The following is a 17,792-nucleotide window of genomic DNA, read 5'->3' as shown; positions in this document are numbered from 1 at the left end:
AAGGCACTAACCTAAAGAGTTCTACAATGAGATAGCACTAAAATACCTGAGAGGAACATTTGTAACTACTTTGTGCAAAGAAAGCTGGCTAATATGGATACATCATGCCATTTCACGAGCAAATGGTTTTGTTATCTGCTCAATAATTATTTACATTCAAATAGTTTCTCTTGCTCCCAGCTGAACGAGCCTGAGGCAAGAGCGCTTCCTATATAAAGTTTGCACAGTTGTAGTTTTCCCTGAAATAAGAATCTTACAAGCTCATCTTCTGAAAACAACCAAACATACCAGACTGCACTGTCCAGCTGAGAAACACTATAAATACCCTCTTCTTGCCTTTCTCTTGTGTTGTACGTTTTTTGTTTGTTTTCTTCTGTTTTGTTTTATTGTATTCTGTTTTATTTCCTCCTTTACTTCTATACATCTTTCTAATCCCTAATATAACAAGCCATAAACACATACCTGCAGACACCACTGTCAGCAAGAGAGAATGAAACTGGAACCTTCAACACCAAAAGTATAAGCCTCTATTACTTAAGCTAAAGTGTAACTTCTCTAACTATGAATAGAAGGCTCTTGTATTCTTGCAGGGGTGGGGGAGGTGGTGCTTGAATTAGAGTGGATTCAAGAGCTGCTCTAATTAAAGCACCGCTGTGTCTTGTGTATCAGCATCCCTGCACTTAAAAATGGCAGTGGGAAGCGCTTGAACTAAAGCTCGTCAAATGAGCCACTGCCATTTTTAAGTGTAGGGATGCTGATACATGAGCCGCAGGAAGCTGCTGGAGCATAGTACAACTAATCAAATCTACTCCAATGCACTGGAATTCCAGTTGCTGCTCATGTATTGACACCCTCTAGGACAGGGGTGGGCAATTATTTCAGGCGGAGGGTCACTTATTGATTTTTGGCAAGCCATCGAGGGCCACATGACAGACAGCCAGGGGCAGATACGTATTCATTTTTTAGGGGCCCCCTGCCTGGATAGAATGGCCTGGCCTGCTGCATTTGACCCGCAGGCTGCATTTTGCCTATCCCTGCTCTAGGACCTGCTGCTACAGAGATATAGTCACACACACTGTACCTTTGTGTTACATTAACACATTGTCTTTCTTCTCTTTTATAGCAAACACGGACAGATTTTTCCTGGGATGGTATCAATGTGAGTACAAGCCCTGCAACTTTTTTTATTTCATGGGTGGCAGCAAAGAAGTATTTGCACTTGCATAGCCAATAGATTAGCTGGGCTTGTCAAACTCTCCAGATGGACTAATGGGTACAATTTCAGAAATGTCTCTGGGGCCTTGAATGACACTGAAATTGTGGGAATTGTTATGTAGTATGTGACTTGACAGATTTTGGACTAATATTTTAGGAATTATTTGGATACCAGTGGATTCTGGGTTGTCCAGTTCCTCTATGGAAAGATTTATTTAAATAAATATATATGTAACGCTTCTGCTGGGCACCACTTAGTAGCAACAAGGGCTGGGTTCAAACTTTGGGGTACCCAATAAGTTTTCACTGTGGCTCAAGTCCCATCTGAGATCACTGAATTTGGCTGGAGTGTCCTGCATAACCAAAAACCCCTCCTCACAAGCAGTGTAAATGCAAAGGACAGATTTATTACAGAAAACAAAGGCAAGGAAATTAAAGGAAAACATGAAATGCAATTTAAAACACTACCAACTACAAGGCATAGTCTATAGCAAGGACAGGCAACGCCCAGCACAGGTGCCAGAGCATGGCAAGCAAAAGCATTTTGCTTGGCACATGAGCCTCAGAGTGGAGGGTGGGGAAGGGCCTGGGGCTGGGAGGCCACAACAAGCATCAGGCCTCTTGCAGTTCCCCCGCCATCCGCCCCTGGCATGCCAACATTTTACGAATTGAGGTTGCAGGTGTTTTTGGCACTCTGCCCGAAAACATTGCTGACCTCTGGCTTATAGCCTCTTGGGGAGGCTTCACTCATGTCCAGGCAGTCTGGGACTTGGCAGCTCCTCAAAGGGCAGTTTCAGGGGCCTGCACTCCTATACCTGCCCTTCAGCAGCAGACTGGACAGGATGGCCCATGCTGGAGAGTCTTATGATGCTCCTTGAGGTTTACTGCATCTTGGAGAGCTGCTAGTAAGTGAAGATTCTTCTGAAGTGCAAGGGGCCCCTCGTTGCTTCCTGGGAAGCTGTAGGGCACCGATTTCCACAGTGGCTTTGAGGAGGTGACTTGTGGCTTTGGTCAACATACTGCACCCCCAAAATTCCTAGTCCCAATCCCCAGCTCTGCTGGGGCAGAAAACTGCAAAAGAACTCAAAGATGGGCCAGCCCATTGTGCGCTTGGCCCCGACTAGGTAACAAAATGTGCCAGGCTCCTCACCTTGGCCCAAATCATGCCAGGTCTCACCCTGGCTCAAACTGTGCCAGGTCTCACCCTGGCCTAAATCTGCCAGCAAAACTGCCAGGCTCCAACCCTGGTCAGCATGCTCCAGGGATTAATATCCCCATGGTATTATCCTACCCAAATTTGCCAGGCCTTTAAATCCTAGCCAAAACTGCCAATAAAGCTTACAGCTGGGGTTCAACCACAGAGCTAAGCTGAAACTAAAAGAAGTTGCAACAGCAGCAGATGTCCCAGGCCCTCAGCTCTGGCCCATATCATGCCAGGCTTTTAATCCTGGCCCAAATCTGTCAACAAAACTGCCAGGTTTCAACCCTGGTGAGCATGCCCTAGGGCAACGGTTCTGAACCTTTTACAGTCGATGTACTCCTTGGTCTTAGAGTGAGGCTTCATGTACCCGCTTTCAATGGGAAATTAATTTTTTTAGGCCCTTCGACCTGTGTTAGACAATGTATGAAATATATCTCATGTACCCCTTGATGAGGCTTCATGTACCCTCTAGGGGTACATGGACCCCCGGTTCAGAACCGCTGCTCTAGGGATTAATATCCCCACGGTATTATCCTATTCAAAACCCAGGAAAACAAAAAGGGAAAAAAGAGGGAGGGAATAGGGGTCTCAAACCCTGAGACAATCTTTCTCTCCCTGTACCTGAGGCTTTCCCTTCACATAGCTTCAGCTCACTTCTCGTGTGTGTGTGTGTCGGGTGGGGGGATGGCATTTCTCTAGCTCTTAGTTCAGCTTTTCAGCTCTCAGCAGCCCCTGGAGAAAGAGTCCCAAGTCCTAGTTGAGAAATTCCTATATACTTGGTGTGACATCACCTAAGCTTTTCCAGTCAGTGCTTTCCAGGTCTTCAGGTTTTCTTATTAGCCAATTAATTTTAAAAAGAACACTGCCAATTAGGGTTGGGGTCTGATCTCCCCTTGATTATGTGGCTGACCCCCACCCCTACTCTGCTATTTACAGTAAACAGCAGGGGGTAAATTCTAAACAAAAGGGACTGTCTGCCTCCAGTATCTGCTTACATGCAGTATCTCTTTCTTCTTTTCCATCTTTCCCAAGCAGGGGAGAGAAAACAAGATACTCAAATACAGAAAACATAATACATACAGCACAGCAGAAAAAATATCATATTTAATTAAAGCAATATTCAACAAGACACTTTGCAATACAAAATGGCTTGTACATTCTGTGTGGGTTACATATACATAAACAAAATCTGGCCAGTCATAACCAAGGAAGACATAAGGCAGTCTCTTGGCCACAGTTGCCCTACTTTGATAGGTGACTAGGATTACCATGTTTCCAGGATCCTGTGGAAGGAGAAGGGGACAAGTATATGATAGGGGGGCAGTGATATGCCCTTGCCCTGCCTCTGCCCCTCACTCCTAAGCCCCTGCCCCCTCAACCCTACCAGTGCCCCTCACTCCCAACCCACAGCCCTCCCACCCCCAGCAGTGTCTGTGCACCTCACTCTGCCAATTCCCCTCGCTCCTGATGCACAGGCCTGCCCCCCCAGCACTGCTGGTGCCCCTCACTCTGCCAGTGCCCTCACTCCCAAACCACAACTCTGTTTCTGCCAGCACTACTGGTGCCCCTTACTCCCAACCCACAGCCCCTGCTCACCAGCCCTGCTGGTGCCCCTCACTCACAACCTGCAGTGCTTCCCCCCACTACCGTTGCCAGTGTCCCTCACTCTGCCAGTTCCCCTCACTCCCAACCTGCAGCCCTGCCCCCACCATAACTGCTGGTGCCCCTCACTCCCAATCTGCAGCCCCTGCCCACTAGCCATGCCACTGTCCCTCACTCCCAGGCCACAGCCCCTGCCCCCCAGGACTGCCAGTACCCCTCTCTCCTGACCCAGAGACCCCTGTCCCTCCAGCTCTGCTGCCCATGCAGCTCCTGCACATGCACAGATAGCAGATATACACACTCTTGCCGGGACCCGTGTGCAGAGCATGTGACCCCCGGCAGCCAGTCACCTTGCCCGCTACTCTCAGCCCCAAGCATCCAAGCTGCTTGTGCCTAGGAAAAGTGGGGGCAAAGCAAAAACACGGATAATTGCTCACATTTTGAAAACCCACCTGGACACAGGGACCAGGGGGCCAAAAGAGAGGACATGTCCAGGAAGACCCAGACGTATGGTAGCCCTAGATAGGTCCGTACTCTTGCTTGCAGACAAACTCATGCATATATTGGGACTCCACAGTGTCCCAATGAATACAGACAAGTGGCTGGATGTCTAATGGATATACTTCATGGGTTAGCATGGTTCTTTCCTTTCCCACAGCCTGTTCATAGCCCGAATCGATCAGCTGCAGCCCTGTTAGGCAAACCATAGTAGTCATGTCTAGCAGAGTCAAATGATGGAGTTTGTCTTGAACCCCAATATCAGTACCATAGATATATTTCAAATTCAGGCATTTGAAACTTGCACAAGACCCCTTTTGCCCTTCACTTGGAAGTATGCCCATGTTTTAACATCTGACCACTGGAGGTTGGTGGGATAAGCATCCTATTGACTTCACTTCTCATTTATGTCTGTGTTATTAGAAAAAAAGGTATATATTAGGGTTTATCTGACTTCAGCATGGGGGAGAGGTATTGTTTCTTTCCCAGGGTCAGGGAAGGTCCTCCTTGTCCAACCTCATATTCGCTTCAGTACTAACTTACTCAAAAGAGAAAAAAATGCAAGTAAAGCCAGTTACTAGGTGTTTCAGTACATTGGGTAGAGCAAGAGGAGTACATTGGAAAGATGAACGTGTTTGGACCAGACTGTAATCAACAAAATATGTTCCTCTACCATCAGTCAGATTATGTTCCTCTCTGTCTCTCACACACATACTCTTTCTCTCCCTCTCTCTTTCTCACACACACACACACACACACTCTCTCTCTTCTCCCCCCACACACTCTTTCGCGCTCTCTTTCCCTCTTTCTCTCTCTGTCTCTCTCTCACACACATTCTTTGAATATCTCTGTTAAATTCCCATTTCAACAAAATGCTTTTATGATTTCTATCAAATCTGCTGTGGCCCAAATCTTTGACTCTGTGGCTTATTACATTCCCCTTCTTTCCACAGCTATCAGTCTAGAAAGCAGATTCACTTTTTTCTTCCTCTCCACTGCAGTTCTCTGCTCATTCCACGGGCCTGAAATGCTTTCTTGCTCCCCATTCTTCAGGTCACATCATGATTACAGTCCTTAATCAAGACTTATCCCTAACATGAATCTCATTGAAATATGTCAGCAACAGCTCCATTTGTCACACCACAAACAGTTTGCACATGTGATCTCCATGGTGTAACTAAATGGATCATATGGCACTTAATTTGCTATGTGTAAACCTATTCACTTCCATTCTGCCCACGGATCCACTTCCCTTGGAACTTTTTATAACACTCCATATTCGGCTACCATTTTTTAAATTGGCCAATCTCAGAAATGTTTCCTTCTCTGAATCACTCCCTCAAATTGCTCTTTTCTAAGGTCCAGGACAAGTGGGACCCAGCTTTGTGCCACTTACAGGTTTAGAGATACTAACTAATGGCTTAGAAACGGAAGTCTGGTATCACTAGAAAGGGAAGTTTTTTCTAGTTTCCCAGTCAAACATAAAGCAATGGAAGATCTTGAATTATCAGATTGTTAAACCATCTAATCTTTTTTATCTATTTAAGGTTATTTCTAGAGCATGGCTCCTTCTACATCCTGTAGAATAGATAACTCAGGATACTAGTTTGACAAGAAAAGTGATGCAAGTTAGAAACCCTGTCACCAGACCACTGGCAGGGGACCTAAAGAGCCCCAAATTTCTCCCCACCGTGGTGCCACTCACTCCAAGAAACAGATTAACATTGCCCCAAGATAACTCCCTATCCCATCACCTCAGTTTCTCAGTCCTTAATCTATATACTGCAGCTGCAGCAAGAGATCTCTGCTGGCCCCAAGTGGCCTACACTTTTGGGTTATGAAAGAAGAAATGATAGTCCCCGCCCCTTTGTGGAGAGGGTTAGTCTGGAATATCACTAGCCAGATGTCACTCTTTGCCTGTCACTCTTTGAACAGGCCAACCTGTAACAGGCCAAACAACAAAACCATTGGTGACATGTCAGTGGGGGAACCCCCCCGCCCCGATTTTTGTACCAATGGTGGGGCTCAGGGTGAGAGTCAGAACCAGGGCCCAGCAGCAATGAGGTTGGTGGAGACACAGAGTTGTGCTCCCCCCCACTATCAACACTTAGACATCATCAATGAACAAAGTAATTTATTACAGAAACAGGACAAGCATAAGAAACCAGTAACCACATGTTGAGATACAGATATAAGAATAAACAAACAGAAGAAAGTACAAAAACACTGACCAGTTCTTACCCTACACTTTAAATCCATAGCTCTAGTCCTTAGCCAGCTTCAAGGGTCTAAATGTAGCCTCTGGGTCTGACCCTACATTCCACTGTCGGTTTAATTTACCCAGGCATTGTGACTGAGAGAGTCAGCCACTCCCTTGTACACGGGAAGACTGAAGACTTAGTCATGCTCTCTAGATAGTACCTTTGTCAGTCCAGCTAGTAACGTACAGCACTCCTTCATTTCTAGGGGGACTTACGCTGTGGAAGTAGGTTCCTGACCACCCCTCTCCCCCATGGTGCCTATTTACCAAACTACATTCTTGCATCCTTTTCAGACATGCAGGTTCGTTAATCTGATGTGCCGCCTCTTCTGTAGGATAGTTTGACCAGCTAGGTGTTAGGTTTCTTTTAAAATATGTCATTGTTTGACCAGACCCAGGCTTCTTCTGCCTCTTAGCACTTCTACCTGGAGGACAAATATACAAACCAAATCAAATGTTATGTCTCAGCCATTGGCTCTTTTAAGGGTAAACTGTTGTTGTCTGTTCATGTTAAAAGACATGAACATCCTTACTTACCGTCTTACTAATATAACTTTAGCTGGAATGTAAAGATACATCAATATTGCATTTGTATCAAATAATATATGCAGAAAGAAGAACAATAGAACTGAACACAGCTTTGCATTAACTACCATTTGGCCTAGATGGAACAAGAGGTGTGTGTGCACAACACTTTAAAGCAGGCTAAATGCTTTTGCATCGCTTTAATGGTGTTGATGTTTGCGCCTCAGTGGCATATTGTGCATGAATTCCAGCCTCTGCAGGAAATTTGGCGGTGTAACACACCTTAAATGACTTGGGATGCAGCAAACTAAAACTCCCGTCCTTACAGCTGTGAAGCGAAGCACCGGGCTCTGTGCAGCTCCGTGGCTCCACAGGAAGCCCTGCAGGCAGCCTGGCAGCAACCTGGGAAAACAGGCTCCGCCCAAGGAAAACAGTGAGCCTGATCTTCCCCCCTCCAACTGTCCCCAGAGCCTGCATGAGCTGCGCGAGGGCTTGGTGCTTCCCTCCATGGCTGCGGTGCCCCCCGGGACTGCCTGAGCCGGGTGCCTGCAGGCGGGTGCCACCTGGGGGGGGGCCACTGCTGCCACAGAGGGAAGCACTAGCCTCCCACAGCCCAGGGACGGCTCTGCCAGCCGGAAGCTCGCTCTCCCCTCCCTGCCAGAGAGGCAGGTAAGTCGGGGTTTTAATCAGCCCTAAATTGAAACAGTGTTTTTTAAAGCCTACCACTTCAATTTAGGGCTCTCATACATATTTAAATAAATGTTTATAAGCAGCCCCACAAGTCAGATGATTTTGGCTGGACTGTATGTAGAAACTTGAAGGATTTTTCTGGAACGATAATTTTTTGTGGAGGAGGACTTGGCATTCAAAGTACTGCCATTTTCAAGGAAGAATTGGATTCTGCACCCCTTTAAAAACCGAATGCATCTACTAAAGTGGTTATTAATAAACTCCTGTTTGTTGTGGTATTTTCCTTAACTGTCTCTTGTGACTAAACATGAGATGGGAAGTACCCAGGACTCATAAGAACCCTGGGCATAACTTATTTATTAGGTTTTGATAGCTGTTGATGGTCTGAACAAAGGGGGAATCATCACTGATACATTCCTGTTGTTTATTAGAGGTTATTTAACATTTCTGAGAAAAAACAAATGCCAAAAGCATGTTGTTTCCATTATTAATGCTTCTGCCACCAATGGGAAACCTTGGAAAGTGATTGTAACAAGTGGCATGATCGTCCCCACCAGGGCATCAAAGTCCATGACAGAAATTGGCTCCAACAGCTTGAACAGAAGAGAGCCCATAGGAAGTAAGCAGCTCCCAAACCACCAAACCATGATATATACATTTGCAACCACTGCCACAGATCATGCAAATCTCAGGCTGGACTATTCAGTCACATGAAACATTGAAAGCCATCTATGTCGTAGACTGCAATATCCACCATCTCCCACAGATGAAAGGATGCCAGAGATGAAGAAGCTTCTGCCACCTTATCTATCAATCACCCTGACATGGTGGGAGGACAATACAGTAGTATGGAGGCAATCCAGGATATTTTTGGAGACTACTGGGGACAATTTTGTGGTGCAAGTGCTGGAGTGGTCATGTTCTTCTTGACCTGCTGCTCACAAACAGGGAAGAATTGGTGGGGAATGTAGTAGCGGATGGCAATTTGGGCATCAGTGACCATAAGAAGATTGAATTCAGAGTCCTAAGGAAAGGAAAGATGGAGAGCAGCAGAGTAAGGACCCTGGACTTCAGAAAAGCAGCCTTCAACTTGCTTAGGGAAATCATGGATAGGATCCCATGGGAAGCCAGATTGTGGGGGAAAGGAGTCCAGGAGAGCTGGTGGTACTTCAAACATGCCCTACTGAGAATGCAGGAACAAACCATCCCAATGTGCATGAAGACTAGCAAGTATGGCAGAAGACCGGCTTGGCTTAGCAGGGAACTGTTTAGTAAACTAAGTCACAAAAAGGGTCAAAAAGGAAGCTTATAAGTGCAAACTTGGACAAATATCTAGGGAGGAGTATAACAGTATTGCTCAGGCATGCAGGGATGAAGACAGGAAGGCCAAAGCATAATTGAAGTTCCAGCTAGCAAGGGATGCAAAGGGTAACAAGAAGGGTTTCTGCAAGTATGTCAGTAGCAAGACAAGGGTCAGGGAAAGTGTGGGTCCCTTACTCAGTGGGGGAGGCAGTCTTGTGACAGAGGATGCAGAAAAGGCCAAAGTGCTCAATACCTTTTTGCGTCAGTCTTCACAGGCAAGGTCAGCTCCCAGACTACTGCACAGTTTGGGGAGGAGGTAAGCAGCCAACAGTGGTGAAAGAACAGGTTAGCAGGTCCAGATTACTCATAAGGCAAAATAGGCACATGCCTAAGGGATGTACTGTACCTTGATTTTTGCGAGGCTTTTGATACAGTCTCCCACAACATTCTCACAGGCAAGCTAAGGAAGTGTGGGCTGGATGAGTGGAGTGTAAGGTGGACAGAAAACTGGCTGGAACTTCAGGCTCAGAGGGTGGTAATCAATAACTTGATGTCTAGTCCAGCTGGTATGAAGTGAAGTGCCCCAAGGGTTGGTCCTGGGGCTGTTTTTGTTCCATGTGTTTATCAAAGACCTGGAAGATGGCACAGAGTGTACCCTCAGCAAGTTTCAGTTGACACCAAGTTGTGGGGAGCAGTAGTTATGCTGGAGAGTAGGGCTAGGATTCAGAGTGACCTGGACACATTGGACAGTTGGACCAAAAGGAATCTTATGAGGTTTAACCAAGACAAGTGCAAAGTCCTGCACCTAGGACAGAATAATCCCATGCACAAGTACAGGTGGGGGGCTGACTGGCTGGACAGCAGCTCTGCAGAAAAGTACTTGAGACTTGGTTACAGTGGACAATAAGCTGAATATGAGCCAGCAGTGTGCCCTTGTTGCCAAGATGGCTAACAGCATACTGGGCTGTATTCGTAGGTGTGTTGCTATGGTGTGTAAGTCAAGGGAAGTGATTATTCCCCTCTGTTCAGCACTGGTGAGGCCACATTTGGAGTACAGTGTCTAGTTTTGGACCCCCCACTACAAAAAGGATGTGGACAAATTGGAAAGAGTCCAGCCGAAGGCAACAAAAATGGGGAGGGGGTTGGGGGACATAACTTATGAGGAAAGACTGAGGGAACTGGGCTTGTTTAGTCTAGAGAAGCAGAGACAGAGAGGAGGCTTAATAGCAGCCTTCAACTACCTGAAGAAGGGGAGTTTGATAGTGGATGGAGCTAAACTGTTGTCAGTGGTGGCAGATGACAGAACAAGGAGCAGTGGTCTTAAGCTGCAGCAAGGGAAGTTTAGGTTAGATATTAGGAAGAATTTTCTCACTAGGGGGTAGTAAAACACTGGAACAGGTTACCCAGAGAGATTGTAGAATCTCCATCCTTGGAGTTTTTCAAGACCTTGCTAGACAAAGCTTTGGTTAGGATGATCTTGTTGAGGCTGGTCGTGCTTTGAGCAGGAGATTGGACTAGATGACCTCCTGAGGTCCTTCCCAACCCTAACTTTCCATATTTCTATTATTCTAACTCAGTTACTGCTTCACTCTAAATCCCCACTCCCTGCATCCAAAGCTAGCAGTCACCATGAAGAAAACCTGTATCACAGTCACCTAGAGATGGGAGCAGAGGAAAAGGCCTCAGAGAAAGGCTTCTTCTAGCTGACTCTTCCTTATTCCCACTCAGCCCTGCAAAGAGGCATGCAGATTCTTGTTTCAGTTTATAATGATTTCACATTTGACTCAACATGACTCAACAGCGACGCTTCCTTCTGACGGTGATGGAAAAGGGTTTGCATTGATGGAAACACGTAGGCACTTCTCCAACCAATCCATGTCTGTTGGTGGTGGATTGGTGCTTGGAGATTGCTCAGGTGTAAGGTTATCAGTAGGAGAATGCCCACGTAGCTGGTCCACATGATGTCTCCAAATTTGTCCTTCATCACTCTGGACAGATACGGGTCCTATGGTGCTTACAATTTTAGATTGAATCCACTGTGGGCCTGCCCCATAGATCCGAGCATACACACAGCCTCTTGTGGAACTAAAAGACAAAAGGTACCAGATGCCAATGTGGAGTCCGACTCCTTTTCTTTCCTGAACTGCGTGTCTCTCACAAGGTCTGGGTTAACATGGTCAAGGCATGTCTTGAGACAATGACCCATAAGAAGCTCTGATGGGCTAGACCCTGTTCTAGGGCAAGGAACTGCATGTTGAGCAAACAGAAACCTGGCCAGTCTGGTAAGCCAGTTTCCTACAACAATCCTTTTCAGTGCATCTTTTGTAGTCTGCACCATTTGCTCAGCTTGCCCATTGGCCTGTGTCCTGTGAGGTGCAATGGTAACAGTCTTGCCATTATCAGAAACAATAGTGTCAGGCACCCCATGGGTTGCAAACAGCTGATGAGAGCTCTGATTGTGGCTGTTGATGCAAGAGTTGAAACAGTAATCACTTCAAGCCATTTTGAGTATGAGTCAACAACAATTAAGAAGTTCTTACCTTGGAAAGGGCCAGCAAAATCAATATGGATGTGTGACCAGGGTTCCTTTGGCATTTCCCAAGGGAATACTGGTGCCTTCGGTGGATTATGATGGGTTGCTTGACAAATGCTGCACTCCCTCACAACCCTTTCTATGTCATTGTCCATACCTGGCCACCATACATAACTTGTAGCCAGTGTTTTCATCCTCACAATGCCTGGGTGTGCTGTGTTCAGTGTCATCAGTATGATTTGGCGCCTTGCTTCTGGCATTATGACACCATTTCCCCACAGGAGGCAACATTTGTAGGCAGACAGCTCGTGCTGATGTGATGAAAATGGCTTGAATTCCTCAGCCAATTTGTCTGGACGCCAGCCCCTCCACACCAGTTGAGTAAGGATAGGGTCTTTGCAGTCATCCTTGCTATCTGATCAGCCTGACAAGGGCCTTCTAGCATGGATTTCAGCACGAGGACTTCTGCTGGTGGAGGAGTAGCACAATCAGGTATTTGTAGTGGTAGGCAGCTCAATGCATCAGCATTTGCAATCATTTCACCAAGTTTGTACACGAGTGTATAGTCATATGCATTTAGCACAATGTTCCCTTGTTGCATACGGGGAGACAAAATAAGAGGAGTTGGTTTGTCCATAGTAAAAATTCCAAGAAGGGGTTTGTGGTCCATTTGGATTTCAAATTTGTGGCCATAAATGGAATTGTGAATTTTTTTAACTCCTGCAATGATTTCCAATGCTTCTTTATCAATCTGTGTGTAGTTCCTCTCAGTTGAAGTCATTGTTCTTGAGTAAAAAGCAATGGGTGCTTCCATGCCATCAGGCAATATGTGACTGAGAACAGTGCCAACACCAAATGGTGAGGTATCACAAATAATGCACAGTGGCTTCTGCTCATAATGATGAACAAGGACAGAGTCTGATGTCGGCAATTTCTTGACACCCTGGAAGGCTTCGTTCTGCTGGCAAGTCCACTTCCACTGAGCTCCTTTATCCAGCAAGCAATGAAGGGGCTCTGCTATGGTGGCTTTGTCTTTCAAGATGATGTGATAAAAATTGAGAAGTCCTAAGAATGCTTGAAGAAGATCCCGTCTGCATTTTGGTATAGGGGCATCATGTATTGCTTTTACTTTGTCTTCAGCTGGGTGAATGCCAGAAGCATCAATCTGATACCCCAGATAGTTGATACTGGAAACTCCCAGTTGACATTTCTCTCTTTTTACTTTGTTACCTGCTTTATCAAATCTCTGTAAAACTTATCTGAGTCTCCCAGTGAGTTTCTCTCTAGATGGCTCCATGATCAACACATCATCAAAATATGGAACAACCCCAGGAATTCCTGCTAGCATTTTCTCCATGAACCGCTGGAAAATTCTTGGTGCCACAGAAATTCCAAACTGGAGGCGCTTGACACAGCACGCTCCCTGGTGTGTAATTATTGTTTGGGCCTCAGCAGCCTTGTCATCCACTATCAGTTGCTGATAGGCTTGAGTGAGGTCAGGTTTGGCCTTCCCTCCTGCAAGAAGAGACAGTAACTGTTAATGGCAGGCACCGGGTGCAGGTCCTGCTTAAGTGCTTTATTAACAGTGCACTTGTAATTCCCAAAAATGCGAAAACTGCCATTAGATTTTAAAACAGGAACAACTGGTATGGCTCAGCTTGTATGTACAATTGGCTCAAGGGCCCCTTGTGCGATAAGCCGATATAATTCTGCATCAATTTTCGGCTGCAGTGTGAAAGGTACAAGCCGAGCCTTCATAAAGATAGGGGCTATTGCAGGATCGATTTGGATCATCACAGGTGGACCAGAGTAAGTTCCTAATTCCTCAGAGAATACCCGGGGAAACTCCCTTGCAAGCCTTTCCAGTCTTTCTGTACAGAGACTCTGTATGCCTTGGATACTAATTCCCAATGGTGAGAACCACTTTCTCCTCAGAAGACTTTTGCGGGAACCCTTAGTGACAATGAGGATTAGATGCTGTCTAGCAGATCCCTACTGGACACTAGGGCTGTGCAAAACACGATTGTTTTGTTTCGCTATCTATTTTGCTGTTTCGAAGGGACAATATTTCATTATGTTTTTTCGTTTTGTTTCAAAGCACTGTCCCGTTTTGTTTTGTTGAAATTGTTTCGCTGTTCCAACTCATTTCACTGTTTCGCCCATGGGCTATAATGTAGAAACATAAAAATGCCTAAAACATTGTCATTTGTTGCCTGATTTGGATGCAAATTGCAGGGATGGTTGTTCCTTCTGAGGGCATAAAGCCTGCCAACTTTCAAGGAGATAGGTGCAGAGGTTTCTCAGAAACTGCACCTCAAGTCTTGAAAGCAAAATTTGCTGGCAGCAGCAGCCTTCTGTCATCCAGCATGAAGATCCTGAGGCTCGCATACCCAGGTGAGCTGCGGGGCTGTGCCAGATTCCTCCTGGAGGTGCAAGCCCCCAGATCTGTGACAGATGATGGGAGGCTGCTGCTGCTGCTGTGTGGGACCTGTGGTGGGCACAGCCCACACCCTGTGTCGGGCTCCATTGAGCTCAGCCTGGCAGTGGGACAGCCCCACGGAGCAGCCTGGTGGTGGGAAGCAGGGGAGAGCCAGGGCTGCACTCTGAGCGGCTTCGCATCCACATGTAGCTCAGCCCAGCGGGGAGTGCAGCCCTGACTCTCCCTGCCTCCTGCTGTTAGGCTGTGCTCCATGGGGCTGGCGGAGCTGATCGGCTCTGCCAGCTCCATGGAGCGCAGCTTGGTGGTGGAAGGTGGGGAGATCCAGGGCTGCGCTCCCTGCGGGGATGAGCTGCCTGGGACTGTGGAGCTGCTCAGAGTGCAGCCCTGGCTCTCTCCTGCCTCCCACCACTGGGCTGCTTCACAACTCGAAATGTTTCAAAACTTTCGAAACATTTTGAGTACCCTCATTTCGTTTTGAAGCTGTTTCAATGTTTTTTGTTTAGTTTTGATTTTGGTGCTTTGAGCTCGAAATGCATCGAAACAGCTTCGAAACGAAACACTCAGCAAAATTTTGCACAGCCCTATTGGACGTCTACACTGCAGATACCCACGGTTTCCATAATCTGTCCATTGTAGTCATACAGGCGACACTAAGATTTCAATAACTTGGGGAGTGGGTGCCAAAACAACTGGAAGAACGTATTTTCATCTATGAGGGATACTCCTGAACCTGAGTCCACTTCCATTTTGCACTTCTTTCCATTTATTACTATACTTACAATCATCTCAGAACCTTGAGTTTCAACAACACCAGCATTTTGAATTCAATATAGTTTTTGTACCTCATGTTATGGGGTGGACTCTAATCTGTGAGTGGCTTGGGAGTGAATACATTTGCCACAGTCTTTTTGTTTCCTGGGACTGGCCTTTGAGCAGCAAACCCTCTCTATGTGGCCCTTCTTCTTGCAGGCATGATACTCTGTGTTCCTGAACCTGCACCCCCTTCGTCTGTGTTGGCCGGCACAACTCAAACATGTCTGTCGATTAATTGGCTTATGTGGTGCTGTTGGTGAGGGTATAATCCGCTGAATTTGCTGATGATGATCTGATTCTTGATCTTTTTGGAGTAAGTGGACGTTGCTGGAGAATGCCTGGAGAATTTCTCTCACGTTATGGGATGCTGCTTCAGCTGCCAAGGCTTTTTCTTGTGCAGTAACCAAGGTCAAATTTGGTTCAGAGAGCAGGCAATGTTGCATTACATCTTGAACCCCACAGATGAGAGGGTCGTGAAGCAGGCCATCCAAACTCACAAAATTGGGCAAGGCGACAGAGCTCAGCCAGGTAATCTGCTATGCCTTCGTTGGCCTTTTGGTCCCGTTTAAAACAAATTAAATCTCTGCAAGGTAACAGATGGCCTTGGGCAAAAAATGTGCCTTTAACAGAGCAATTAGTTCAGCAGAAGACATAGTGTTTGGTAAGGCAGGTGCTGTGAGGGAACAAATAATTGCAAATGCTTTGGCACCACAGGCTGTCAGGAGGATCGCACACTTCTTTCTGGGTTTTCCACTTTGTTTGCTTCCAGGTAATAGGGTAGCCTTTCCACATGAGAGTCCCAGGGAGCCAGCTGGCTCACATCAAATTCTTCCATATGCCCCAATGTAGCCATTTTAACTAACGTCAGCTGTAATAGGGAGAAAAGAAGAAGAAAAAATAAAACTTCCCTCTGATCACAAAACACAGCCTGGTCTTAGAATATCATCCCACAAGCTAGGGGGGTCTTTTCAGCAAAGGATCCCATCGTCATCGCCAGATGATACGTTGTGAGTTTAGCAACAACACTGGACACTCCTGTGTTGAACTAACAGTTATTTATTAGTATAACTCTGGGATCATGTGATGGGCTGGCTGGCAGTGACCTGGCCCAGGGGTTTTGAAAGAGGTAAAAGATGATTGGAGGACTTGGGATTCCCTTTCTACACCAATCAGGCCCCAGAGACTCACCCCACTGTGTCCCGATTGGCCGCTTGGGTCACCTGGAGGGGGATAAAAGGGGCAGTGGGGGCTGACTCAGGGAGACCAGTGAGGGACAACAAGGAAGGGGCTTCACAGAGCTGAGCCAGCGGGGCAGGAGCAGGGCCCTGGAAGAGTCTGAAAGAGCAGGACCTGCAGGCAGCAGTGGGACTGTCAGCAGCACGGCATGCAGCTGGCAGGAGAGGCTCCCCACTGGGCTCCGGGATCCCCTACAGGAAGCTGCAGCCAGCAGGAGAGGCTCCCCCGCTCCAGGAAGGATCTGAGCAGTGACCTGAGAGGTTCCCAGCTCTGCTCCCAGGTCCTCCCATCAGAGGCCAGGCAGCTCAATGTGAGGCCGGGGCTCTGGAAAGGTCAAGATCCCTAGCAGGCTGGACCAGCGACACCAGTGGTGGCTGTGTGGCAGTATTCCTACCTGCCCTGTGGGAAACCTAGGTTTGAGTCCCAGCTGGAGTGAGTAAGAAATACATCTTCTTGCAGTGGAAAGGGGCCATTGTGCTTTCTCCCCCCCCCGGGTATCAAGGCCCTATATGTCCTTGTTATTTGACATTTTGTGCCTTTTTATATTTCATCAACCCGTGTTGTTTGTTCTGCTGTTTGTGTTTTATATTTTGTTAACCCTGGTTTTGTCAATAATTGTAAGTGTCTAAGCTTTGTTGAATGTCCCCTTGGGGCACTGTAGTGTTCACTATACCCTCTGATTTATGCCTGTTATGTTCCCAGTATTAAAAGTTACATGGTTAAGTGTCCATTAGTGGTCTGGCTCTGCTCTATAGGGGAGGAGAGTCCCTACACCTCCCACAGCGCTTGTGCACCTGCTTTGATCCCTTCAGTTGGAGAGGGGCACCTCTTGGAGTACCGCCCGGGTTACATCATATCCAGGGTGGATCTAACAATTGCCTCAGTAGACAACTTATACTTGCTCTGCCTCTTACTTGACCCAGTCCAGTCCCATGGAGGGAGGGGAACCAAGAAAGCCTCTGGCTTCTCATGGCAGAGACAATGGAGATCCCAGTGCGGCAAAACTGCCACAAAGTAACTGAGCCCTGCAGTGCTGAACAGGAGGGCTTTGGCCTTCAAGAGACAGTGCAAGGAAAACACAATAAGACACAGCACCTTCTTTATTCCTTCCCTCGTAATTTGCTTCTGCTTTCCATCCGACTTCTCCCTTCCTGAATCTTTCAATTGACTTCTCATTTCTTTCTCTTGTTTTTCTTCTCCCCGTTCTCATCTTCCCACATTGTCTCTCCTTTTCGTTCCCTTCCTCTTTCCCACCCTCTTCCACTCCTTCATGCTGTTTTTCTTTCCAGCTCTCCATGGAAGACACAACCTCCATTCTCCCCGGGCTGAAGCGGAACTCCAATGCTTATGGGATCGGGGCTTTGGCTAAATCATCTTTCTCTGGTGAGAACCTCAAACCCTGGGCTCTTCTCCCACTGCTCCTGTCCATTAGATCCACTGTTTTCCCTGCTGCTGTTCCTCCTCAACCCCAGGTATC

General features: G+C 46.9%; 1 protein-coding gene across 5 annotated transcripts in view; it reads left to right on the top strand.

The window, feature by feature from the left end:
* The window catches only part of FAM131B (family with sequence similarity 131 member B), an 81,959-nt gene that overhangs the window by 43,044 nt on the left and 21,123 nt on the right, over positions 1-17,792 (top strand). For 2 of the 5 annotated variants that reach the window (XM_090044122.1, XM_090044124.1), the window contains 2 exons: positions 1,124-1,159; positions 17,605-17,699. In XM_090044122.1, coding sequence (XP_089900248.1) covers positions 1,124-1,159; positions 17,605-17,699 — 131 coding nt within the window. Of the gene's footprint in view, positions 1-1,123; positions 1,161-17,604; positions 17,700-17,792 lie in introns of all 5 variants that reach the window. The other 3 variants (XM_090044123.1, XM_090044126.1, XM_090044125.1) reach the window with 3 other exon arrangements.

Source organism: Crocodylus siamensis, chromosome 4, assembly GCF_052110815.1.
Source record: "Crocodylus siamensis isolate JL-2025a chromosome 4, ASM5211081v1, whole genome shotgun sequence".
Classification (NCBI taxonomy): domain Eukaryota; kingdom Metazoa; phylum Chordata; order Crocodylia; family Crocodylidae; genus Crocodylus; species Crocodylus siamensis.
Note: the sequence above shows the minus strand (reverse complement) of the source record. Positions and strands in the feature narration are given on the sequence as shown.